The following is a 27,990-nucleotide window of genomic DNA, read 5'->3' on the forward strand; positions in this document are numbered from 1 at the left end:
AAGTGTGCATATATTTACCCAAGCAATCTTATGTTAATTCTCTCATCACAGGGGATTTTTGAAAAATCCCAACTTCAAAACACACGGTTCAAATATCTTCAACTTCTCTGCTAAACATAAACTAGATCACGATTTTGAACCCCTTTGCCTGCCTGCTCATCATCGTCATCTGATTGCTGCTCCAAGTTTTGTGGATTATTGTATTCATATTCAATGGGTTTTGGGTAGTTGTATGGGTAGCCATTGTCGTCAAAAAACCTTCGAAATGTGAACTCATAAAAAGCATGTTCAGGATGTTTCCCATTTTTGTACCACCCATTAAGTGTGTCATTTACATTCCCTTCCTTATCATCACTCCATAACTTATCGGGATCAACTGGGTCAAAATTGGATGTGTCTGTGGGATGTGTAATTTTAGGAACATATGAAGCAGTCTGCTGTCGTAGATCACTTGAAAAATCAATAGCTTTAAAAAATGGATGAGCTTTTATTTCATCTGTACCATTCTTGCCTAAGCGGTCTTCTGGCCCTCGGCAGAGTTTGATAATAAGGTCAGAAGCCTCTGGAGTCAATTTAGCTTGAGGTGGGATGTGAAGAGCTGTTTGCCAATTGATAACCTTTAAAAAGAAAGTGTAAAAAGATCAGAAAATAACGTTAGATTTTTCATTTTTTGTTTGCAATTTCTTTTTTAAAAAACCCAAGTATGAAATGCACAATGAAAATTGTTTCAAGAGTGATCATTTAACACCTATAAGTGTTTTCCCCTAAAAACTCAAAAGCCCCCCCACTTGATATTTTTATTTATTTTGCCATCATCTCTCTCTCCAGTAATTATAGGACCCTCCTTTACCAGAGCATCCCAGTTGCCTCAAAATCTTTAATGTATTTATCTCACAACACCCCTGTGAGGAAGGAAAGCACTATTATCCTCACTGTACAGATGGGAAACCTGTACTGACTAAGGGCTAGTCTACAGTAGAATTGCTGCAGCGTCACAGATGTATTGATGCAGCTGCACTACTATTGCAGACGCTCTATGCCCAGGGGAGAGAGCTCTACAATCGGCATAATTAATCCACCTCCCTGAGTGGCGGTAGCTGTGTCAAAAGAAGAACTTCTCCCGCTGACACAGCGCTGTCCACACTGGTGCTTAGGGTCAGTGTAACTTATGTTGCACAGGGAGGTGGCTTTTCCATAGCCTTGAGCTACTGAAGTTATACCGAAGTAAGCACTAGTGTGTACAAGCCTTAAGAGATGAAGACATTTGTTTTCCTACAGTCAAATGCAAGGTAGTTCATCTAGGAACAAAGAATGTAGGTCACAATTACAGGATTGGGGGGGGGAGAGGGGCTGTATTTTGGAAAACTGTCTCTGAAAAGGACTTTGAGGTCATGATAGATAACAAATTGAACACGAGCTCCCAATTTGATGCTGTGACTAAGGGCAAGTCTACACTTAAAACGCTGCATAAGCTGCACCGATGCAACTGTGCCCCGTACTGCTTTAATGAAGACTCTCTAAGACGATGGGAGAGAGCTCTCCCATCAACACAGCTATCGCCACTCAGGGAGTGGATTAACTATGTTGGCAGGAGAAGCTGTCCTGCTGACATAGCATTGTCTACAGGGAGGGAAGGTCAGTATAACTACATCACTCAGGGGGTGAAAAATCCACAACCCTGACCACAGCGATGTAGGTCTATTGATAGATGTAGTATAGACCAGATCTAAGAAAACTAATGTGCTATTTGGATGCATAAGCAGGGGAATATTGAGAAGTAAGGTGGTGGTATTACCACTGTATACGGCATTAGTGAGACTATTACTGGAATACTGTGTCCAGTTCTCATGTACACACTTTAAAAAGGATGCTGACCAACTGGAAAGGGTTCAGAAAAGAGCAACAAGAATGATTAAAGGTCTAGAAAGCCTGTCCTACAGTGAGAGACTATAGAAACGTAATCTATTTACTTTATCCAACAGAAAAGTAAAAGATAGCTCGATCACAGTCTGCAAGAACCTACATGGGGAGAAGACTGATAGTAGAGGGCTCTTTACTGTAGCAGAAAAAGGCATTAGAAGATCCAAGGTATAGAAGCTGAAGTTAGACAAGTTCAACTAGAAATAAGGTGCAAAGTTTTAACAGTAAGGGTAATTAAATGGAACAACTTGCCTAAGAATATGGTGGATTTTTGCCCTTGAAGTCTTTAAATCAAAATTGGATGTCTTTCTAAAAAATATGCTGTAGCTCAATCAGAAGTTATGGGCTTGATGTAGGAATTACTGGGTGAAATTCTATGGCATGTTATTCCTACCAGCACTACAGTGCTTACAGATGTTTGTCAATGCCAGTGATCCCTTCTAGTCTTAAAAATAAATGAATAAATAAATTAAAAAACCTATGAATGTATTTTCCCCACAGGAAGCATGAGACAGAATCTGGAAAGACCAGGAGATTCTATACGGTAATATCTGGCTAAACTTTCTGATGTCATCTAATATTTCTCTTTTGTAACTAAGATTTCTAAGGGCTTTCACCAGGGCCTAGAAATAGGATTGTAAATAACATGCATTATCTTCTAAATCTTCTTACTGATATTTTCTCTAATGGACTTAAAAATAAAAACATATAATTTGTTTTAGTCATTCAGGATTGAATCTAGTTGTGCTATGTGACTGTTACCATTCTTGAGGAATATGCTCTTTATTGATCTTAAGTTCTGGAAGAAGGTAAGAGGAAAAAAAAAAAAACTATCTGGTTGTGATGGGATGCACCAGGCCTTCGTAGCCTCTCTAGAGGCCATACTTCTCCGCTACACCCTGCCCTAGGAAGCAGCAAGGTAGAATGAAAAGAGCAACAAAGGTGGGTCCTCCAGGCCTACCTAGAGACACCTCACTGGAGCACTCATCCTAAAAGCTAGAGACACCAGGTCCTTCAAGGGCTAGAAGGGCTAGTGACAGCCAATCAGAGCTCAGCAGGCTCAGATAAAGGAGCTGCAGTTCAGTTTGCCCTCACATCATGTGTGGGGAAAATCATGGTAAAAAATTATACTAGTGGAATACTTGGATAAAAATGATACTATAACAGTACTAAGTAGTTTCATAAAAGGAAGATGCATGGTTGAACGTATATAGTGAGACTAGAAATGGAGGTACAAAAAAGCATAAAGAACTAAGAACTTTATGATATCGGTCTTCCTGGACACTGAAAAAGTATATGACATGCTATGGAGGGAAGGCCTCCAATATAAATTAGCCAAAATTGAAATAAAAGGGAGAATGTTTTGGTGGCGAAGGGACTTTTCAAGTGATGGAACTATACAAGTCAAAGTGGGAACAGCTTTATCAAAAACCTACATGCTTACAAATGGAACTCCACAAGGAGTATTATTAGCTCTGTTTTGTTTTCCATTATGATAAATAACTTCCCAGAAATTGTGCAGATGGGAATAAGTATTTCCCTTTTCACAGATGACTGTGCTATATGGACTAAGTATAAATACTAAAAGTAACCATATGAAAGATAAATGAGGCACTCCAGAGGATTTCCAAGTGGGGAAGGGATTGGGGATTTAAATTCTCGCTTGCAAAAACTAAGCAAATGCTTTCAACCAGGAAGAAAAAAAGGGAAGACTGGGATTTATTTCTTTACGGTGGAAAAAAAAAATCAGTTCAAAAGCGTATGTTCTTAGGAGTAGTGTTTGTTATTAAATTAATTTGGAAAGGTTACATAGATAATCATACAAATGTACAGAAGTAGGATGAACTTACTTAAAAGCATATCTGGAAACAAATGGGGTGCAGATAAGAAGGTACTGATGATGATGTATTGAGCATTGGTTTAATCCAGTTTTAGGACTACAGATGCCAAGCTTTTGATTCACCCTCAAAAACAACTCTTAGAAACTTGGAACTGCTGGCCAACAACATCATTAGTGTGTGTGCTGCAAACAGCCACTGCGGAAGCATCTATAAATCTAAGGATGAAACTATTAGCTCTAACCTTCTGGGCAAAAGGTAAAAGGAAATCATGCCAATGGAAGTACACAACTGATTTACAAGTATTACTGGGAGCTTAGTAGACAAAGTGATATGACTTGCCCAGACTGCCTCATACTCATCAATCAATCAGTCAACCAACCATTATCATCGTTCCCATTACGCCTCTGGCGTTTAGGGCAGCGACTAAGCTCCTCCATTCCTATCTGTTTCTGGCAAGTCTTTCAATGGTTCCCCCTCTGTGCCCCAGGGTTTTTCAGTTCAGCTTCTACAGCTCTTTGCCCATGTTGTTTTTGGGCAGCCTTGTTTTCACTTGCCTTCAGGTGTCCATCTTATTGCTAAAACACATGATCAATCCATCTCCAACGCCTCCTGGGAATGATGACGTTCATATTTTCTTGACTGCACTGTGTGATCTTCGTTTGAGATTGTTCTGGGCCAAAAGATAGAGGATTTTTCTGAGGCAGACTGTATGGAAAGACGACAGTTTGGACATGTCATACTTTCTCATTTCCCTAGCATGCTGCACTATAAAGTAGTGCTGAAAGTACACAGCTCTGATAAATCTTGAGTTTGGTTTTGGTGCTGTATTTTGATGATTTCCAGATTGTATTTAAGCTCCTGAAGGTGTTCCTGGCTTTACTGATTCTGTTCCAGATGTCCTGGCTTGTTCCACCGACCTGGCTGATGGTGCTGCCCAAGTATGTGAATGTTTCTACATTGGTGAGAATATGATCCTCTAGCCGTACTGGTAACGGTGAGACAGTACTAAAGGTCATGATATCGGTCTTATTGCGGTTGATTTTCAGTCCAATTTGCTGGCTGAATGTGTTGAGTCTAGTTGTTTTTTCTTGTATATGGTGTTGGGAATGTGATAGGAGAGCAAGATCATCTGCGAAGTCCAGGTTTTCAAGGGATGAGAAGGGTGTCTATTTAATGCCTCTTGGCATATCTTCTGTTGTACACCGCATTACCCAGTCAATGGCAATGTTGAAAAGGATTGCAAACATGACTCACCCCGATGTACTCCTGTTCTGACCTAAAAACAGAGCTCACTGCGATCAACAATGCATGTAAAGTTGGAATAGAAGCTTTTGATGATGTTGATTATACGGAGAGGGATTCCATATGCCCACAGAATGCACCATAGGCTGGTCCTGTGAAAGCTATCAAAAGCCTTCTCAAAGTCTTAAGTTTATGTAGAGTTGCTGTTCCCATTCTAAGCATTGTTCTGTTATGTTTCGTAGAGTTAAAATCTGATCTGTGCATCCATGCCCTTTCCGAAAACCAGTTTGCTCTTGTCTGAGAATACTATCAACTGCCTCGGATATATGCTGGATTATGATCTTGCACAATACCTTGCTTGGCACAGATAAAAATGTGATACCATGCCAGTTATTACAATCCCTGAGAGTTTCTTTCTTTGATATCTTCACTATAACCCTATTGGTCCACTCATATGGCACTTTTTTCCCTTTCCCAGACTGATGTAAATAGAGGGGCCAGGATAGATGCTGCTAACTCAGGATTTATCTTGAACAATTCTGCATTCGAGCTATCCTTGCCAGGAGCTTTCCCATTTTTTAAGGAGTTGATGGCTTGAATGATCTTTCTTAGTTGGGGTGTCTGTGTTGATATCAAGATCTTCTGCCTCCTGGATATCTGCTTCCTCTTTAGGTGGCTCTCTGTTCAGCAATTCTTTTAAATGCTCTGTCCAATGCATTTCTTCTTCTTTTTCTGTTGCCAGTAGGTGGCCTTGTTTGTTCCCAATGAGAATGTTTGTTGGTGTCTGCCATTTACCACTGATAAGACATGTAGACAGTTCCTTGTTCACCACAAGCAGCTGCATCCTCTGCTTGTGTTGCCAGATCATCAATATAATGTTGTTTATCTGCTCTCACAAGGCATTTGACCTCTCAGTGTGCCTTGCTATACTGCTGGTGGTATTTGTCCTTTAGCTTCTGGGATTTTGTGTCTAAAGCTTTTTTCTTCAGGGCTCTTCTGGTTTCTATGGCATTCCATGTGCTGGGTGTAATCCACTCCTTCCTTCTCTTCTGCCTCTAGCCTAGACGGGCTTCACTGCTCCATTTATAAATTGTTACTTTGTCCCACTTTTTGTTGATCTCATCTGCATTCCCCTCCTCCTCTTTATCTGCAAGTGCCTGAAACCTGTTCTTTAACTGCAGAATGAAGGCTCTCTTTATTTCAGGGGACTTTAGCTTGTCAACGTCATAATGTCTATGTCCCTTGTTTGGTGGACCCACACTTCTCAGTTAGCTTGATAGAGGCCGTCACAAGGTGCGGGTGACTGCCAACATCTGCTCCCCTTCTCACTTTCACATCTGTCAGTGAGTGTCGCCATTTGTCAATGATCATCATATCGTCAGTCTGGTTCTTATCTCTGCCATTTTGAGAACACCAACATTTCACAATGTTGAAATAGGGTTCCGCCAATGACTAAGTCATTCATATTGCAGAAATCAACAAGACTCTCTCCGTTTTCATTGATGGTACCACACCCATGTCTTACCATTGCTCTGTCATTGTTTGTGTTGTCCTTACTGACCTTGGCATTCAGCTCTCCCATGACAATAGGTCGTGGCATGGTACTCTCTCTAACTCTGCCTGTAATGCAAGGTAGAATTTGTCCTTTGCTTTTTCATCACTGTCATCTGTTGGTGCATAGCACTGAATCAGGGTGATATTGTGTTTCCCTTTCAGTCTAGCTCTCATAAGTCTGCTGCTGATGGACTTCCACTCAAGCAGGGAATGCTCCACTCTCTTCTTCAAAAGGATGGCAACACCCTTATGGTGTTGTCCATCATCCTGTCCAGAATACAGCAAAGTTTCATCCTAGGCTCTTGTTAATCTTGCTGATCCTGTCCATCTGCTTTCACTGACATCCAGAATTTGTAAGCTGTGACCTGAGCTAGCTTCCCTGTTTCGTACATTGTCTGTATGTTCCAAAAACCAAGTTTGGTTTTTGAATTGGTGTTGAGCACTTTAGTCTTCATGCCAGTGGCTTTCTTTCGGCTTTCACCACTAGTAGTCATACGGGTCACTGACTCCTGAAGGCCATCACACACAGGAATGGTCAATTTCTCTGCCACTGTTTCCATAACATATTTTGTTTTTGTTTTTTTAAATCGGACAGGGTTGTTAGCCCTGTGCCTAACCCCAAGCCTGGAGGACCAGGGTGTCCTTATACTATCAGGGTCAAAAGAATGGTTAAAGGAGAGATATAAAAATAAAACTTTTTAGTCACAGGAAATGAGATTTCAGCTAGACAGTTATTCCTCCATTGGTGGATTTGGAATTGTATGGGGGAGGGGGAAGAGAGAGAAGGAAACAACCCACACATTATGACCAATGAAATTTCTGAACTTAATTTATGAAAAACGGGGCCACCTTTGCCAAGTTTATACAGATGGATCAAAAGAATACAACACGGGGTAGAGTAGGAATAGCCTTTTGTAGTCCTAGTTTTGGAATCCAGAAATCTAAAAGGCTATTGAATTATGTGACTGTACTGATGGCTGAACTAATCGGAATAATGTTGGCACTAACCTGGATAAGAGATGTGTGACCGACTGCAGCTGTAATTTTATGATTCCTTATCAGGTATTATGACACTCAGAACACGGACTTTAGAAAGCAGAAATGACATAAGTGAACAACATTCCTAACTATGGAAATAATGGAAGCAGGTAGCTGTGTAACAATAGAATTGGTTCCAGCACATATCGGAATACCTGGAAATGAGATGGCTGACAAAGCAGCAAGACAAGCTCTAAAAATGAGGCGGTGGATATGGTGGATATTAAGATACCCATAAGTAGACAAGAATTGAAAAGTGTGATCACAAAGGAGCTTGCGAAGGAATGGCAAGAATTATGGACCGAGGAAACAGAAGATTTTATGATATATGCTAAAAAAAATCGAAGATACTACACCAGTCATGACAGAAAAAGCAAAGTAGTAATTTTTAGAGAGTTAACAGGTCATTGTGCCTTAAATGATAAGGTAAACTTATTACAAAGACTTAAAGACAGACTGTGTAGTGTGTGCAAAACCAAAGAAACTGTTGACCATGTTCTATGGCACTGTGTGCAATATTCTATGGAAAGAAAGTTTCTTTATGAAAAATTGAGACAACTTGGAATCAAAGATTTGTTCCCTAAAGGGGAACATCAGGGAAATGGAATAATGCACACATAAAAAAGCCTTGCTGCATTTCCTTAAGGTTACTAGACTGAGTCAAAGGATATTAAGAAAAAACTTGGCCTAAAAATGAAAGAAGAAAGTGGCTGTCATAGCCTTGTATGAGACTGCTGTGCCAAAAAACACAAAGACAAACAGACAGCAGTTCAGTTGTTGGGACCTGGAAAGGGAGGTGCTCCTCTCTGGGCAAAGGAACTTGAGGGATAGCCAGATTGTTTTCTGGCTGCAATTTTGCATAGCTGGATTTACAGGGAGAGAGAGGACCTAAGAACCACAACTCTGAGATAAAGGTGATGCTAAAGGGGGCAAGTAGGAAAAGGTGCGGGGAAGAAGCAGCAATGAATTGAATCAAGCCATATGTGGCTGCTGTTTATAGGGTCCCTGGGCTGGAACCCAGAGTAGTGGGCGGGTGTGACTGAATATACCCGTGTTCATACTCTATGCACTATTGTAATAATCTTTGTACAAGCTATGCCTTGTAAGGTATCATTTGAAAACTCAATTTGCTGGTCAGTATTGTCTTAATAAAATGTGTGTGGTAACACTATGTTAAGTTATAAGATTCCCCTTATGATGTTATTAACACATGTTCCAAATCTCACAGCCCTGCCCAGGCACAAGTTAGGTCTGTCAGAGCCTAGGAAGGAACGTGTGCTTGCCTTTGTTTGCATTTAAGCAGTAAATAGTGTCATCAAGCAGGAAGGGAAAACAAAGGAAGTTCAAACAGGTGGGAATAAAAAAACCCAGCAGGGAACATCCTTCCACATAGACTCTTTGTCTCCTGGTTCTCAGCTGCAAATGTTTTTTTAAGAGGGGGGCTGAAACTATAAAAAGGAGGGACAAACACACCAAGGGACCCTTCTTTCTCTCCCTGCCCTTCACCTCCTCCGCAAAACTGAGAAGACAAAAGGAAACAGCCACTGGACTCTGAGGGAGGGGTCCTGACCTGAAGAGTTTGGTCAGTAACCTTGCTGGAAATATGTGATGAGAAAGTTTGCTTTGCAACTAAGGGCTAGTCTACACTGGCAATGTTAAAGCACTGCCACGGCAGCACTTTAACATGGCTTGTGTAGTCACGGCAGAGCGCTGGGAGAGCTCCAACCTATCTCTACGAAGAGTGTGGCTCCCAGCACTGGGAGCACGGCTCCCAGCGCTGGTGCACTGTCTACACTAGCGCTTTACAGAGCTGAAACTTGCTGCGCTCAGGGGGGTATTTTTTCACCCCCCTGAGCGAGAAAGTTGCAGCGCTGTAAAGTGCCAGTGTAGACAAGCCCTTAGATAGTTTCTTAAGTAGATTCCAATCACAGTTTTATCTTTATTCTTCTTGTGACCATTTTGACATTTATGCCTCATTACTTATACTCCCTTAAAAATCTCTTTGTAGTTAATAAGCTGGTTTTAGTGTTTTATCTAATCCAGCGTGTTTCAGTTAAAGTGTCTGGGTAACTATTTTAAGTAATAAGCGGTTATATTATTTCCTTAATGATCTAATGGACTTAATATATTTGTACTGTCCAGGAGAAGGCTGAGCAGTACAGGACACACATTTCTGGGGGAAGATTCAGGACTGGAGGGGTGTTGGGTCACCCTGCACTATAACCAAGGCTGGTAGGAGCCAGGGTGTAGCTGGGAGGCTGCAGTTACACAGAACTCGGTGTGGAATACATGCTGGAAGGCAGTCTCTGAGCAGCCCAGGTGGGAGTTACTACAGCAAGGAATTGTAAGGCACCCAAGGTTGCAGGACAGGGCTGACAGCCCCCCACTAGTGTGGATCGTGCCCTAGTATGTTACAGCGGGCCCGGGTTCCCCTTCTAGCCCCAGGTGAAGTGGTGTAAACCCCAAAAAGGGGACAAGGCTTATTTGGGAACCTGAACAAAGTGCCAAATTTAAAGAGTCCAGAGCTGGGGCTGAAGACCCAAGAAAGGGCAAATAGACTATTTAGTTACTGGACTCTTACATACCCATGAAAGGATTCATTTGAACTTTGTGACTTGGCTGAAGGGTGAAGCCACTGAAGACCCATCAAGGTCGGCTGGCAGCCTGTAAGGGGTGCCAAGGGTGAGAAAAGGATTGCGCTACTGCATCCAGCCATTAGGAGGCGCTCAAGTGAATGCCCCTTTACACTGTTACATTGCTTGTCTGACAAAAAGGATGCTGGGCCAACACTCTGACTCACGAATCATGGCACTGTTTGAGAGAAGTATGGTATTGAGAAGGGCATAGTGTAAGAGAGCAAAAATGGTAAGCTCTTGACAAAGCATGAACAAATGACAAGCTTGGATTATTGCGTGAAACTAAACAAATCAGATCTTACAATATTCAGCCTCTGTGAAAGATATCCTTTGGCTTAGAAATAGGGTTAGTTTATCACCTAGTTGTGCATAGTGCTTTTTCACTTAAAACTCTCCTCTCACTTTATATAATTAGAAAGTTTTACACAAATTCTGACTGCTTTTTCAGCATGGTAATGCTTGTAGGATTATACAAACTACTACATTTGCACATTACTATTACATAATTTTAACACCTGATTTTCTTAATTACCTTCATTTGTGTTTCCAATGGTGTTTGTGCCAGGAAGGGAGGCTGCCCCACCAACATTTCAAAGAGAATTACTCCAACACTCCACCAATCGCACAGTTGTGTATATCCTGAAACAAAAGCAAACTTATAAAAATGAAACCAGTGCTTTGGTTACTTAGATTTACATTTAAATGGACAACCAACATATCAAGTTACAAGTAAGTATTTATTGCATTATCTTCCAGATTAATAATAATAATTTAATATTTATTTTTGACCCAGAAAAGCTTAAGAACGTCTATACTGGGTCAGACCAATGGTCCATTTAGCCCAGATACTTCAGAGGGAATGAACAGGACAATTATCAAAAGATTCATCCACTGTCACCCAGACCCAGCTTCTGGCAGACACAGGCTTAGGAAAACCCATAGCATGGAGTTGCGTCTCTGACTATCTTGGCTAATAGCCATTGCTGGACCTATCCTCCATTAACTTATCTAATTCTTTTTTGAACCAAGTTACACTTTTGGCCTTCACAACATCCCATGGCAACAAGTTCCATAGGGTGACTGTATTGTGTGAAGTACTAAAACAAACATAAAGAAGTAAACCTGCTGCCTATCAATTTTTTGGGGTGACCCCTTGTTCCAGTGTTATGTGAAGGGGGTAATACCACTTCCTTCTTCACTTTCTCCACACCATTCGTGATTGTATAGACCTTTATCATATCCCACTTAGTCATCTCTTTTCTAAGATAAGCAGTCTTTTTAATCTCTCCTCATACGGAAGCTGTACCATACCCTCCTAATAATTTTTGTTGCCCTTCTCTGTACTTTTTCCAATTCTAATATATATTTTTATTATATGAGGTCTTATGATATTCTCTGTCTTATTATCTATTCCTTTCCTAATGAGTCCTACCATTCTGTTAATATTTTTGGACTGCCAATGAGCAGATGTTTTCAGAGAACTATCCCTGAGGACTCCAAGCTCTCTTCCTTGAGTGGTAACAGCTAATTTAGATCCCATCATTTTGTATGCATAGTTGGGATTGTGTTTTCCAATATGCATTATTTGCATTTATCAACACTGAATTCCATCTGCCGTTTTGTTGACCAGTCACCCAGTTTTGGGAGATCCTTTTGTAACTCTTCACAGTCAGCTTTGGATTTAACTATGTTGAGCAATTCTGAATCCTCTGCAAACTTTGCCACTTCACTGTTTAACCCTTTTTCCAGTTCATTTATGAATATGTTGAACAGCACAGATCCCAGTACAGATTGTTGGGGGACCCTACTATTTGCCTCTCCTCTTTGTGAAAACTGACCATTTATTCCAACCCTTTGTTTCCTATCTTTTAACTAGTTACTAATTTGTGAGAAGATCTTCCCTCTCATTCCAAGGGCAGGTCTACACTTACTTCCTGGTCCGGCCGTAAGCAATCGATCTTCTGGGATCGATTTATCGCGTCTTGTCTAAACGCGATAAATTGATCCCGGATCGATCCCGGAAGTGCTCGCCGTCGACGCCGGTACTCCAGCTCGGCGAGAGGAGTACGCGGCATCGACGGGGGAGCCTGCCTGCCGCGTCTGGACCCGCGGTAAGTTCGAACTAAGGTACTTCGAATTCAGCTACGTTATTAACGTAGCTGAATTTGTGTACCTTAGTTCGAAGTGGGGGGTTAGTGTGGACCAGGCCCAAGACTGCTTACTTTGCTTAAGAGCTTATGGTGAGGGACCTTGTCTAAGGCTTTCCGAAAGTCCAAGTACACTATATCCGCTGGATCACCCTGGTCCACATACTTATGGACACCCTCCAAACATTCTAATAGATTGAGGCATGATTTCACTTTACATGCCTCAATCACTTTTGACTCTCCCCCTCCCCCCAACATATTGTGTTCACCTATGTGTCTGATAATTCTGTTTTTTACTACAGTTTCAACCAATTTGCCTGGTACTGAAGATAGGCTTACTGGCCTATAATTGCCAGAATCGTCTCTGGAGCCTTTTTTAAAAATTGGCCTTACATTAGCTATCCTCCAATCATCTGGTACAGAGGCTGATATAAGTGATAGTGAAATGTAACTTATTAGTTGTTCTGCAATTTCATATTTGAGTTTCTTCAGGACTCTTGGGTGAATATATGCTGTTGACTTATTACTGTTTAATCTATCAATCCTCTTATTGGATGCCTCAATCTGGGACAGTTCCTCAGATTTGTCACCTAAAAAGAATGACTCAGGTATGAGAATCTCCCTCACATCCTCTGCAGTGAAGACTGATGCAAAGAATTCATTTAACTTATCTGTTACTGACTCCATTATTAATTAATCTGTACAAGTGCTGGTCTTCAGAAAGGGCCAAAGCCTTTAGACATCAGTCATTTTGCAAAGGGATCAAATTAAAAAGCTTTACCTGTTCGTAAGAGTACTTCTGGTGCAATGTAATTAGGTGTGCCAACAAGTGAATGTGCCAAACAACGTTGATGCTGACGCGCTGCCCTACGCTCAAGTGGCTTAAGCCTGTCTCCACATCTGCAGTTTGCTGGATCACCCCATTCATTACTGAAATCCATGCTGTCTTGACGTGAATGGTCACCTACAATATAAAAATGAAATATTGTGGATTTTTAACCCCTTAGTTGGGGTTCTCAACTAAGACCAGTTTCTCTCCAAATTCTTTAACATTCCTTTTTATGAAGAACACTCTCTACTCTAATGAATCAAAGTACTTTAAAATAAAAATCATTAAAAGTGAACTTGTAAAGAACTTAGAATATTGAGCTTGTGTGCTTTTTTTGCTTATGATGTAAAAGAATGCCTGAAAGTTGAGTTATTTTCTGTTTGTTAAAAATTGATTTTTTGCGTAACAAGTAATAGGAAATGTCAATTCTGATCTTCCCTAGTTTTGCTGCAGAACTTGTTGGAAGTATAGGATGTATACGGTTATTTCTCTCACCTGCAGTGAAGGAGGGCCGTCTCCAAAATATCAATCACTGTAGTTAAATATGTGTTTAAAAAATAGAAAGTTTTAAACAGTCTGATTAAAAATCTTACCTATCACAATTGTTCAACTTTCACTCTCTTGCCTTATGTAATGTCATGCCTCTTGCTACTTCTCCAATCCCCGTAAAATATACCAGGCTAAAGAGGAACTGAATTTCTAGTGTAAACACAAGCCAAAAAAGCGGGTTTTGAAAATAATCTATTGAAGAAAAAAGGTACAAGCCCAATTTTCATTTAATTCTTTGCAGGTTACCTATAAAAAAAAATAACCGTAAAACGAGGAAGGAATCCAGATACTGCCACTTGAAGAACAAAACGCAAAATTATCTTTGCTATAAGCTTCCCGCAACTACCCTGAAGGCATTAAATAAACTTAAATCTTTTTTTAAAAGAAACGTAATTAGTGAATTTCCACATAACTGCAGAAAAGGGATGAAGAATTGTAGATCTTGGGTAAAATTGTCAAAAGCATCCACATGACTTAGGCTCCTACGTCCCATTTTCAAAAGTGACTTAGGCCTGGTCTACACAGAATTTTTGCACTGATATAACTATTTCAGTTAAGATTTTTTTTTTTACCAAAATAGTTATATTAGTACTACTTCAAGTGTGCACGCTGCTATATTGGTTTAGCTTATTCCATTTCCCTTATGGGTATTAAATTCTAACTTTTTTTACGTCATGTTCATCTTTCTACTCAGATTATTATTCATGAATTAGATAACAAAAATAGTTTCTTACCACTCTGATAGTATTTGGAATCATGCGTCCATCGAAAACCTGTACAAAGCCCGAAGTCAGTCAGTTTAATATGACCATCACGATCAATCAAAATGTTATCAGGTTTAATGTCTCTGTGAATGAAGCCCATCTTGTGAACACTTTCAACTGCGCAGGTCAGCTCTGCTATATAGAACCGTGCCAGATTTTCTGGGAAGACACCCATTCTAATTAATAGGCTCATCATATCACCTCCTGGAATGTAATCCATTACAAAGTACAAATTGTCCTTATCTTGGAATGAATAGTACAGGCGAACCACCCACTCATTGTCAGCCTCTGCAAGGATATCCCGCTCAGCTTTAACATGAGCAACTTGGTTCCGAAGCAGCACATCTTTCTTCCGCAGGGTTTTTGTTGCATATAAAGCATTAGTGTCCACTTTCCTTGCTAGGCAGACCTCTCCAAATGCCCCAATGCCAAGAGTCTTAATTTTTACAAACATTGATTTGTCCATTTTAGCCCTTTTGAGACGAATGTAGTTAGATTCCTTCTGGCACAGCATTTTTCTCATTTGATCCTGGGCATCTTGGGACAACCCAACCTATGTAACGAAGTTAAATTTCACAAGTGAAAAACACTTCTCTTTGTGGTGATCATCATACATTTAGAAGGTTCAGGCAAAGTAAAGTAAAAACTTACATGTAAAATGAGGAGTAATACTTCAAGTTTTTTCCCTAACACACATTAGGTCTCTATAAAAACACTTAAGGTTGAAACAACCCTCCCCCCCCCAAAATGTGCAATCTAAGGGACAGTTATAACAACAATTTGCACAAGGTGCCATGCACCACCATGCTCTTGATTAAGGGAGCCATTTTTGGGAACGGACTAGGATGGGAGAAAGACAAGCTGATGGTGGTTGTCTTTCATGTCCTCTGTAGAAGAAACAGGATTGTAGGGCAGGAGGGAGGCCATTGGTAACCCACTATCCTTCACAGAGATGTTCCCACATGGGAATACGTCCCTTACATATTAACAACTGTACAGATTTGTCCACGATTCTCTGCATACCTAACTTTTACTTAATTCGCTGCATTAATGGAGTCATTACTTGCTTGATTCCTGACACAATTAACGGAATGTATTGCTCTGTAGATTTTCCAATTAGTTATCCACTGTTTGATGACTGATTCTTTGCATACTTAATTGTTTTTGCATAACTATTTCCATTTGGCTCTTAATTAAAGGTGTCCTTCCAAGGTTTCTGTCCTATTTTGCTTCTTATGAAATATAAAGGCAAAATGAAAAGTGGTTCTGCTTGTGTTTTTACATTAAAAAGACAAGTCTTGTCTACCGTGGAAGACACTATAGTGGCTGGAGAACTAATGAAACTATCAAATAACAGAAGCCAAGATAGTAAAAGGTGAGCAATTGAGAGGAGAGAAGATTTTCAGTCAGCGTGTTTAACATTCTTGTTTTGGTTAATTACTGTCTAACGCAAATGACTAATTAATATTTTGATAAAGGGTATCTTTGTTGAAGATTCTACGCCATCTTTTTAAGTAAGGTATTAGACTTCACAATAAACATCCTCTGGAACCCTAAAGAGATCCCATATAAAGACATGAAAAACCAAATTTGATACTTCTGATATTTCTCAGGCAGAACACATGCACAATAATTGTTTTTAAGCCATTTAGGCCATCTTTAAATTCAGAACAGCAAAATAGGACACAAGACCTTTTTTTTTGCCAACACACTTGTTCGGGTCATATTTGGTTACATAATTCATTATTTTATTGCCTTTTCGGATTCCCAACTCGCTTAAGCAATGTGATCTAGTGGATGGGTCACTTGACAGGGACTAGGGAGACTTGGGCTCTATTCTGGGCTCAGCCACTGGCCTGCTGGGTGACTGAGCAAGTCACTCTCTCTCTCTCTGCCTCAGCCTCACCATCTGTAATGGGAATGATGCTGATAAAAAGCACTATACAAGGATTATTAGTCCTCCACCTCTCCATACCTCCCTTCTTTTCTCAAGAGCTCTTCCTTCTCTCTTTTGGTGATTTTATCTGCAATTCCATGACTTCAATAATCTTTATAGCAATGACTTGCAAATTCAGTTCTGGATTTCAGATTCTCTGACATTTTCTTCTGGATAGCTCAATCAGTTTAAACTGAATTTCTAAGCTTACCTCCCAATCTCTTTGCAACACCCTCCATAATGTTACTTGAGAAAACAGCACCAGCATTCAGGCCCATAATCTAGAGGTCTTCCACTCCTCCCTTTTTCATTACCTATTCATTCAGGTGGTACCCAAATCTTGCCATTTCTACCTCCATAACATCTCAAAATATTAAAGTTAATATTTGTACTGTAGTAGCATCTAGAAACTGCAATCTGTATTAGGGAACCAATATTCTAAGCACCGTATGAACACATGGTAAGAGACAGTCCCTACTCTGACTACCTTACAGTCTAATTTGAGACAAAATAGGCAAACAAAAATGAGGGAGAACAAGAACAACAGAAATCATGGTTACATAGGTAGCTACTTAATGATCCCTGAAGGCACTTTTTGTTTTAAAAAGAAAATCAACTAGCCAACTGGCATACACCAGACCATAGCAGATTTCTTACAGGCATCACAGCAACAGTGGGTCTCAAGCAGAGATTTGAAAATTTGACCTTGTGTCTGTCCATATAACAAAAAAACTCTGGTGCAGTCCTCACCACCTCCAGGCTTGACTACTGCAGCCTCCTCCTCTGTGGCCTTTGAACACCCATGATGCTCTCCTTTGGCTCCATCAAAACATTGCCAAGATCATATTCTTTGCCCATCAGTCAGACCGTTCCATCCCCTCTAACCTCAGTGTACTAGCTCTCCCTCCTCCATGGCATCAAATTTAAGTGTTTTGTCCTTATCTCCAAGAACCTCCAAGCCTCTGCTCTCCACTAGCCTTATCTCTTCATGTTGCTTGCCAACCCCTTTGCTCCATCAAAAATCTCAGCATCAATACCTTATTTATCTTCTTTCCCCCCAAAAGACCTACACACTTTCCTCCACGCCACCCACACTGTACCTCAAACACCCTTTCTGAGCTGATCTGCAAAGTCCCCTCCTTCTCCTTATTAATATTGCTTTTAGGACCCACTTCTCTGATGGCTACAAGAAATTAACCTAGAAATCTATTATTTTTAAATTATATATGTACACATACATACACTCCATACTCCCACACAAAATACTCCATTCTCTTTACTCCATGCCTTGCACTAGCCCTTGCTGAATAGCCATGTGATCTCATTGACATCACCTCTATTTTCCTTCCCTATGGTCTTGTTACTCCCTACATCATAACTAATTTTGTTTTCACACTCTTCAGGGCAGAAATGTTGTGTGTGTTCTGGGAGGTGCCCCGCACCACTTTTAGCGCCGTTAGACAGAATAAGATAATAGAAGTGCATACCTCCAAAATACATTACTACTCCACCTGTGAGACAGCTGCTCCACACCCAAAAAACCCAGTTCTCTCCACTAAGCACCTTCCTTTAGTCACCTGCCCTCCCACCAGGGAATATACACTGGCTGAAACATTTTGGTGGCCCTTTTCCCTCAACTTCCTGCAGAAGGAGAGAAATGAGGAAATCCACTCCTGGTTTAATCCTCTTAACTCTCCTGCAAATAAAGACCAAAAAATGCTAGGGGAGACAAATGGCCATCAAGTTTCACTTCTTCTCTTCCTACTCAAGATGTAAGGTGAGTTGGCCTATTCCTGTCAGATTTCTCTCCCATTGCGTACTAAAGGGAGCAGCTTCTCCCACGACACCCCATTTTTCACCATCCAACCCCCAAAAAAGACCCTCCTTTTGAATTAAACACATTTTATGTGAATTGAGCACAATTACCATAAAATATATTTAGTGTAAGAAAGATAATAAAATTTTGATTTTAATTGACTATGTTAAGCATGCAGGGGGGAAAAAATCATTACCATTAAGAGGGATATGTGTCAACATAAGTAACTGTGCTTACACCATTGCAGAGCACACTCAATAAAATGCTCCAAATAAGAAATGAAAGTGAAGTTTGCAAATCAAAATTAGTTATGATCTTGCACTTAAGTACCCAAACGTAATATAAAAAAATACATCAACTTCATGCTTTAGTTTTGATGCAGGTATACATGCAGAGTCCTTTGGAAAGGGTTCATGCTATTCTTAATATAATACTGTTGCTCCAAAGTCTTACTTGCCCACACAGTAATGGAGGCTATAGAAGTCAGCAAAGCTTCCAACACCTTAAGAGTTTAAATCAGCTGTTAGTGAAAGTGAAAAGGAAAAAGAAGACTAAGAATAAACATCTAGAGAGACTTCCAGGAATAAATCTTATTTGCTAACATTTAATTATGTTGTGATTAAGTAGACACTTATATAAGAGTACAGTTTAAAGCAAGATTTTTTTTTTTAAGAGCAGGAGAGTATGGATTTTGAAATGTCGCCTCAGTCAAGCAAAAAAAAATAATTTTCAGTTAAAGGTATCAATTAAAAAAAAAACACTTTTGTATAAAATTCTGTTACCTACTATTATTCCCAGAAAAACTAAGATTACAAGTAAAACCTAAGATTATTATAAAAATCATAGATAATATTTTATCTGTATTTTCTTGTTTTAATGTGGGTGTTTCTCAATGTTTTCTATAAAGTCAGTTTCACTGTTTCCCCTGTTGTGTGGGTCTTTACATAGCAACAAGGAAGACAAAAAAGTTTTAGTATAAAATGCGACTGTAAAAACACAAATTGGGAATCAGATACATCATCTAAAGCCAGTTTTTAAATAAAAAGCAGTCTTTAAAAAAAAACAAAAAAACCTTCAATTAATAGAACATGTACTCTTGGGCCAGTGCTAGATAAAAGAGTATAGGCTTTACAGAACTGTGGCATTTTTGTTGCTTGCTGCAGTGTTTTAAAGTGGAGATTAAAATGAGTTTTAAATTCCCTACCCAAGGTTCAGTTAATATACACCTTTACCCAATATAACGCTGTCCTCGGGAGCCACCTTACCGCGCTATAGGTGAAACCGCGTTATATCGAACTTGCTTTGATCCAGCGGAGTGCGCAGCCTCCACCCCCCGGAGCACTGCTTTACCGAGTTATATCCGAATTCGTGTTATATCGGGTCGCGTTATATCGGGATAGAGGTGTACTATGGTGGCCCAACCCTGCATTCCTTGTGTACCCAGAACTCTCACAGCTATTAACAGGAATTTTGCACAGTATGAAAGGACTATGGAATAGAGGATCAAACCCTCAGTACATTTAGCGAAAGCTGACTAGACTATTTAGAACAACATTTTTAGAATGAAATTTCCTGGACATATACCATCACACAATGGTGTCAAACTGGTGAAAGTGAAGGGAGTAATCATTCTTTGGGGCTCTATATGGAGACTTTAGCCAGCCCTATTACCATTTCTTCCTAAATTGCATCTACAAAAATCTTTAATAATACTTAACTGTGACAATTTTAAAAATAGTTTCCCCCAAATCAGCATTAATATCATCAATAATAAAAACCTGGGAGCCATGCAGCTAAGCCCAATGCAAGCTTCAATAAATTTACTAAAGGGAGGAATGGGATTACCTAAACAAATACTGAAAGGCTGGCTGCTTCTTAAACATGTGGTCAAACTAAAAATGAACGTCAATACCAAAAGATACTACAGCTGCCCACAAAACTGCAGTATAATCAAGAAACCTGTCTAGATATGCAGTTTTTAAAAATGTATACCAAAAGCTAAAGTAGTTCCATTCAAATATTAAAGAAAATAAAGGTTTTACCCGCATCATTTCATTCTCTAGTTGTTTCTTACGATGCAATCGTTGCTGATGAGACTTGAGTATGTTTTCCACATGTTGCTCCATGAAGAATTTAAAGGCCTGAGGAGAATAGCTTTGAATGCGAGACTCCCTTCGCTCTTCATCTCTCTTATTTTTCCTAACAGGAACAGGTGAGGTTGTTATTTGTTTTTTTTCTTTATCTGTCCCATCAACACATTCATGACTCTTTTCACTCTCTTCTTCCTTAGGTAAACTGGGATGATCTTCTTTGCTAGGTTTGGTTCCTGTCTCATATGGACTGACAGATGGATTCTGGTGTAGCAAGTGTTTTGGGTAAGGTGGTGGAGGACCTTGGTAATTTGGAGCTTCTGCAACAGGTGACATAACTGCCATGTTGGTAGATGGACTCTCAGAGAAGGGGACTGGTTGGACAGCTTGCATTGGCTGTGGCATCCAAGAAGGATGAGTTGGTGCTAAGGCAGTCTGCAGCTCTGGCTTTAATACTCGCATACTTTTTACTGGCTGCTGAATGGGAGCTGGGGTTATAGCTGTTACTGTGGTGGCTGAAGGCTGAGAACTGCTAGAGTGACTCTGTCTATTTCCATGAGGGTTATTGAAAGAATTTGATCTTACTGGAATGTTGGGTTGCCATGTAGGAATTTCATGTCCACTGCCAGGTGGTGATTGGGGTGGAGCAGATGAAGGCTGTGACCAGGACATTGGTATTCCAGGTAGATTTATATTGTAAAGTTCCATGTTGTGGCTGTTTCTATTTGGCACCATCATGGACTGAGGAATATTTCCATTGGTGTATGCTGAAGGAGGAACAGATCCTCCTGCTTGCATCTGCAATGCTGTAGGACTTTGCCTGTTAGTTGGGGATATTGGGTACGGAGGGGGTGGCTGACGATTGACCGAGTTCCCAGATACAACATTCTGATGAACCATGAAATCAGTCTGACAATTGCCATTTTGCATTCCAGCTCTTCCTGATGGAAAACTAAACTTGCTATTGGCAGAACTCTGCATGATTATTGGTTGCCTGCCAAGTGGAACAGAATTAATGCCTCTTTGTCCCTGCGTAGAAGAACTTATGGGTGACGGATTCATTGGTGGGGGCGGATAGCCATCCTGCCATGCTCCTGGTGGTACTGGAGAAATGCGAGAGATCATATATTCCATGCTTCCAGAATAACGTTTTGTTTGAGCATTTGGTTCCCAGGAAGGAGGTGGAGGAGTTGTTCCTCTTGGTGGAGGAGTCTGCCCTCTTGGAGGTGGAGGGGGGGGAGTAACACTCCTTACTTGTGGTGGAGGTGGTGGATTCACTCTTTGTCCATTGCCAGGATGAGCCTGAGCAAATGCTGCTAATCCAGAACCAGATAAGGGCCTTCCTACATCTGACTGAGAACTTGGACTTTCTGAACGATAAGCTACACTATCTCCCAATGGAGGGCCATGTCTCTGAGGTACCAAGGACTCTTTAGAACCTTTCCAGCTCTGTTTGCGGTTAACTGATTGCTGCACACTACCTGCTTTTACAAAAGAAAAAAAAAAGCACAGCATTTTATATTTGTTAAAAAAAAAAAAAAAAAAAAGCTCTACTTGCAGCTTGCAATATTTTACTACTATTCTAATTCAGTTACTTTTCCTTTTTTGGCAGTTACCTTACTGCTATGAAGTAGATAATAAATTTTAATATAAGCCACAGTAAGTCACATGACTGATTTGCGACTAATCAGAAAGGAAGCTATAGAACTATTTCTAGCATGGAAAAGCTGAGCAAAGAAAAATGTATTGACCTACATTTTACATAACATTGATGATATAAACATTACATCAAATCAATCTTATAAAGTGACAACTCAGTGATGTACTTGAGGGGTTCATAACCTTTGAGTTAATCAGCTGAAAGATGGCTAGGACTTGTACACCTGTAAACGGGGATACTAAATTAAAAAGATCATGCACTTAACAGTTTAATCTAAGTGTATTATGTTCCTTGTATGCAAAGTTCTGTTCATCAAAAGGTTTTGTTTTAAATCATTCTGAAAGATACTATACGTTTGTAAGTGTAAGATAAGACTGCATACGTGCAAAATTTACAATGATCATCTCTCCGTTGAATTCTTAAAATTTAACTCCTTTAAGAATTACATAGCAATCTTTTATTGGAGGTACCAGAAAGTAATTACAAGACAGAGACATTATGTCATATGAACAGGGCAATTTTGTGTTTAATTTTGAAAGTTTTCATTTTTTACTGTCACTGCTGCAAATCAACATTTTTTCCATAAATGAAAAATGGGTAAATTGTGATAAATTGTGCAAGTAAGAATGAAAGTCATGGCTAAATTCCAGTATCCCACCAAAAGCTTTGTACAAATTCTAGTTAACTCAATTTAACAGGTTGAAAGATAGTGGACTGAAAATGAAAGACCTGTTTTACTTTGCTAGTGGTGTTTCTATGTTATTTTCTTGTACATAAATTAACAATTTTACTATAATTGCACAGAAATTAAGTGACATGACTCCCAAATTTAAGAAATTAATGAAAAGTATTCAACACAGGAAACGAACACTACAATTAGAGGTCTGAACGTGATTACTTATATATGATGTTGAAAACATAACCTAAAAGCTTGTTATAAACTAACGTCAAGTACTGTCATTTAAGTGGATTACTTTATAAATTATACTAACAAATTTCACCATTTTCAAGAAAAATGGTATTTCAACCTCCTATTTAATTGTTAAAGTTTATGCTTCACTTCCCCTCCATTCCCCAGTTGAGAGTGCATTAATTGAAATGTTTGGCTAATTTATGATTTCTTCCTATAAGAAAAATACATATTGGATACACATACCTGGTGGTTTCATGCCTGTATTAACAGGTCTGGCTGCTGCTGCAGCCATCTGCTCTCGACGAGGATCTTGGTAGCTCATTTTACTTATGAATTCAATTGCTGCTTCTATACTACGGCTGTTAGTTTGCCTAAGAGCTCGTACAACCATATCCTAAAGGGAAAATTAAGTTTAAAATATTTTATTTCATTTTTAAAATTAACAGAAGAAAAAGAGTCAAAAGCACCAACAGTTGAGATTTTCAAAGCACTGCAGGGGGATTTTGCCACACATCTTCCATTAATTTTAATAGAAAATGCATGGCTAAATCTGCATCTCCCTGAGTCAGAAAAACTGCAGTTAAATCTCACACTGCCAAGATGCCCAGAAAAAGTTAACATGTTAGAGTCTCACTTTAGTGTATCTACTGTGCTGTTTGAATCTCAGAATTACTGTTGTTACAATTTGTTTATGTGCTTATATATTACTGAAAGACAGTAACCTCTACACAATTAACGTTGCAACCAGCTTCCAATATGAGGCTCTATTTTTAGCCCCCACTGAAACTTTCAAAATAGCTAAAAACTGTATGGCTGAAAATCAACTGATTTATTATGAAAGCAAAGGAGATAATACATTACAGGTTACAAAAAGTACTCTGACTTGCAATTCTGAATTTTGGCTTTTTACTGTTACTTCAGCATTAACTCTGAATCTCCTTATACACTAATGCACTGACTATATTGGAAGAAATAGGCTGACATCAAGTAACATTAAAAGCCTTTGACGAGGTCCCTCACCAAAGGCTCTTAAGCAAAGTAAACGGTCATGGGATAAGAGAGAAGATCCTCTCGTGGCTCGTAACTGATTAAAAGACAGGAAACAAAGGGTAGAGATAAATGGTCAGTTTTCAGAATGGAAAGAGTTAGTGGTGGCTCCCAGGGACCTGTACTGGGCCCAGTGCTGTTCAACATATTCATAAATTATATGGAAACAGGGGTAAACAGCGAGGTGGCAAAGTTTGCAGAGTATAAAAAATTACTCAAGATAGTTAAGTCCAAAGCAGACTGCGAAGAGTTACAAAGGGATCTCACAAAACTGGGTGACTAGGCAACAAAATGGCAGATGATATTCAGAATTGATAAATGTGAAGTAATGCACATTGGAAAATACAATCCCAACTATACATACAAAATGATGGAATCTAAATTTGCTGTTACCACTCAAGAAAGAGATCTTGGAGTCATTATGGATAGTTCTCTGAAAACATCTGCTCAATGTGCAGCTGCAGTCAAAAAAGCTAACAGAATGTTAGGAACCATTAGGAAAGGGATAGACAATAAGACAGAAAATGTAATGCCACTATATAAATCCATGGTATGCTAAAACCTTGAATACTTGCATGGAGTTCTGGTTGCCCCATCTTAAAAAAACTATATTAGAATTAGAAAAGGTACAGAGAAGGGCAAAACTGTGTACGTTTATTAGAAATAATAAACGTACACAATTTTCATATGAGGAGAGATTAAAAAGAATGAGACTTTTCAGCTTGGAAAAGAGACGACTAAGGGGGGGGGGATATGATAGAGGCCTATAAAATCATGAATGGTGTGGAGAAACCAGGGTCACCCAATGAAATTAATAGCAACAGGTTTAAAACAAACAAAAGGAAGTACTTCTTTATACACAGCAGTCAGCCTGTAGAACTCATTGCCAGGGGATGTTGTGTACGCCAAAACTGTAACAGGGTTCAAAATAAGTAAGTTAATGGAGGATAGATCCATCAATGGCTATTAGCCAAGATGGTGAGGGATGCAACCCCATGCTCTGAGTGTCTAACTTCTGGACTGCCAGAAGCTGGGAGTGGACCACAGGGGATGGATCACTCGATAACTGTCCGTTCTGCTCATTCCCTCTGAAGAACCTGGCATTGGCCACAGTCAGAAGACAGGATATTGGCCTAGATGGACCATTGGTCTGATCAAGTATGGCCATTATGTTCTTAATTATTTCTGTTGTGAACAGATTTGAGCCCTATTCTCTGATACAAAAGGGATGTTTTTTGCTACTGACCTCAGTGACAGTAGCATCAGACACTTGGGTGGGATTTTTAAAAAGGATAAAGACTTAGGCACTCAATACCCACTGAATTTCAGTAGGATTTGTGTGCCTAACTCCCCTAGACTCCTTTAAAAAACCTTGAACATGTTGCCTTCTTCTGACTGGTTGTAGCTTTTGGGGGGGGGGGGGGGGGGGAGGAAGTATAAGGGTCCTTCAATGGGTGACAATTAAGAAATTTTCCTGTAGCTCAAGTAATAGATGCCTATAGGACCAGATGACTACTCCCCGCTCTGCCAAGGTATAGTTCACTGTGCAGCAATAGTAGTTTTTCTATAGCTAAAACTGATTTTGATCTTTCTTGTAACCACTCAAAAAATCCTTATGCTTTTAAAAGTTTAGAATTCAGGCTCACTGACAATTAAAACATCTGATATTTTTGAATAAATTAAGTACTTTTTGAGATTACAAGATTCCTTTAAAAAAAGGCTTCTTTTTGAAAACACTGACATATCTAATATCTCTGCGCCCCACCAGATGAAATCACACAACATCACAAAATCCATAATTTAAGCAGATTTTACCTGATGCAGTGTCACCATTTCTTAAGCCAGGTACAGTAGCACAGTGAAATTCTTTGTAAATGCCAACAGTTTAGATACTGATTTGTGTGATATGCAACAACATTTAACAACAACAAGGATGTAGGAATTTTTTTTTAATTGGATATTTGAAAACTAGACACAATTGTCTATCATTAAACAAAATGGAGAAAAGAAAGCAATGGAGAACAGATATTATGAAAACCCCTGTTGTCAATGAGTTCTTTCAGCAACTAAAGTAAATGTACTGAGCTGACATATCATTTATATGCACTGATGAGCTGAATGCATTTGTATGTCATTGAAGAGCTCTTTTCATAATCTTTCTGTATGGGCAACAATATGGTGATCTCTTAACCACTCCTTCTTGACGTCTTTGCTAACAACACTATGTTGGTGTACAACTAACAAATATGACATACCAAAACACTCTGCCTAACCTTTAAAGGAAATTAGTGCAAAATACGTTGATTCTTTAATATTAACCTGCAATTACAACTTTTGATATGATCATTTTGACTAGTGCAATTATGAATGAACCATTCTACCTTGTTTGCTTGTAAGCTATCCTTGGCCTGCTATTAAAATTTTTTGAAACTGTTGGGCCTGAGGTCTGTGCTCATTTTGCATGTGTACTTTTGTGCTCAGGTTTACAAGTGCATGTAAGTGCTACTTACACTTGCCAATACATACACTGCAAATAAACACACACAAAGGTCTCTAAATGTATTAATTCTTTATTCATGGAAACCAGATATTTTGTCAATAAATGACATTACACACTTTCCCATACTAAAGTGAAAACAAGTTCAGCTGGTATTGAAGTAGATGACAGGATTTCAGACAGATGCCTATCAATCACCTCATCCATGTCTTTATACTGACCAACATAATCCCAACTTTCAAAGACATCATTATGGGACTCTGCTATATAATGTCTACATTTTTTCCTAGAAGACACTACATTGTTGAAGGCATTCTGCACTGTTCTCCTTGCAGTATATTTATTGTACTATCATGATACATTCTTTTGTATCTGATTTAGGGTAATGTACATCATTTGAATATAGCTAAGATTGAAGTGTTCAGATGAACAAGACAAATGCAGTTTTTTGTTCATATTCAGCTCAGATAATGAACCATTTCTCTGAACAAGTTTAAGTTATTCATAAATCAGGGCTTCTGAAATTCTCATAAAAAAGAATAAAAGTATTTAAATATTGTCGAGTCACTTACATTTGGTATCCTTGCCTTACTATTCTGAACTGTGTTGTTCTCACAACACATTTTAAACCACATAATCCAAAATTCCATTAAATTACTCTGAGAAAAATTCCAGACTTTGAGGAGTCCACTCATTTCCACACACAGGGATGTAAATGACTAATCAAACTACTACTAATCTTATAGAAAGAATAGATTACACCGGATGTAGGGGAAAAAACATGGGTTATTTTAACATTACCAATGCCCTCCACCCTCTCTTCTTCTTTTTGGCCAGGTCAGTTAAAAATTAATTTGTATTTCAGGGAAACATTTTGACTATCATGCTACTTACACTCTTTAAATACAAAAAGGGTAACATACAACTAAAATGTGTGCGCATGATTAATATTCAACAAAAAAGCTTACCTCATCAAACCCAGCAGCCTGTAAGTCTTGTAGCATTTGTCGATTGATTTCAGATGTTCCCCTGGCTGAGGAGCTGGTTTCGTTTGCAAAAGGCAGCAGAGAGTTTCGAATTTCTTGCAAAGCTTTATGGTATGTTACAAATTTGGGGGGATTTCGGCCTTGTCTGGGATCTTCAGCTGACATTTTACCCATATTGTGCTCAGCCTTAGCAGCATCTGAGGGCTTAGGCAAATTCCTAAGGCTCTCTCGTATTTCTTGTAACATTTGCCGGCTGCTGCCAGTGTAGTTACTAGCAGGAAAAGTCTTAGGCCTCATTTGTCTATATCCTTCCGGCTTCTCACTTCTCTTCATGAAAACATGTATCTATGTAACCTCCACCAAGGACTCAGCCACAAAAATTTCAAGAAAGGCTCGTTGGTAGTTTCAGAACTCACTCTCAAGCAAGAGTGAAAACATTCACCATTACTTGTGGTTCCGACAGTGCTGAAATTCTCAACAACCGAGTCAGCCACCCTGTAACAAAAGAACATTCAAGTTACACAT

General features: G+C 39.4%; 1 protein-coding gene across 2 annotated transcripts; it reads right to left on the bottom strand.

Moving 5' to 3' along the window:
• On the bottom strand, nucleotides 1–27,942 carry LATS1 (large tumor suppressor kinase 1). Of its 2 annotated transcripts, none has more exons than XM_065400505.1 (7): nucleotides 27,448–27,942; nucleotides 23,179–23,329; nucleotides 20,315–21,843; nucleotides 14,491–15,073; nucleotides 13,160–13,342; nucleotides 10,764–10,870; nucleotides 1–617 (listed from the first exon to the last, which is right to left on the bottom strand). In XM_065400505.1, the coding sequence occupies exons 1-7, from the start codon at nucleotides 27,796–27,798 to the stop codon at nucleotides 111–113; spliced, it is 3,411 nt and encodes a 1,136-aa protein (XP_065256577.1). In that variant the 5' UTR covers nucleotides 27,799–27,942; the 3' UTR covers nucleotides 1–110. The 2 variants fall into 2 exon arrangements, with proteins under 2 accessions (XP_065256577.1, XP_065256576.1); XM_065400504.1 differs by having other exon boundaries at nucleotides 20,315–21,846.
• Nucleotides 27,943–27,990: the final 48 nt, after the last annotated feature.

This window comes from Emys orbicularis, chromosome 3 (genome assembly GCF_028017835.1).
Source record: "Emys orbicularis isolate rEmyOrb1 chromosome 3, rEmyOrb1.hap1, whole genome shotgun sequence".
In the NCBI taxonomy this organism is placed as follows: domain Eukaryota; kingdom Metazoa; phylum Chordata; order Testudines; family Emydidae; genus Emys; species Emys orbicularis.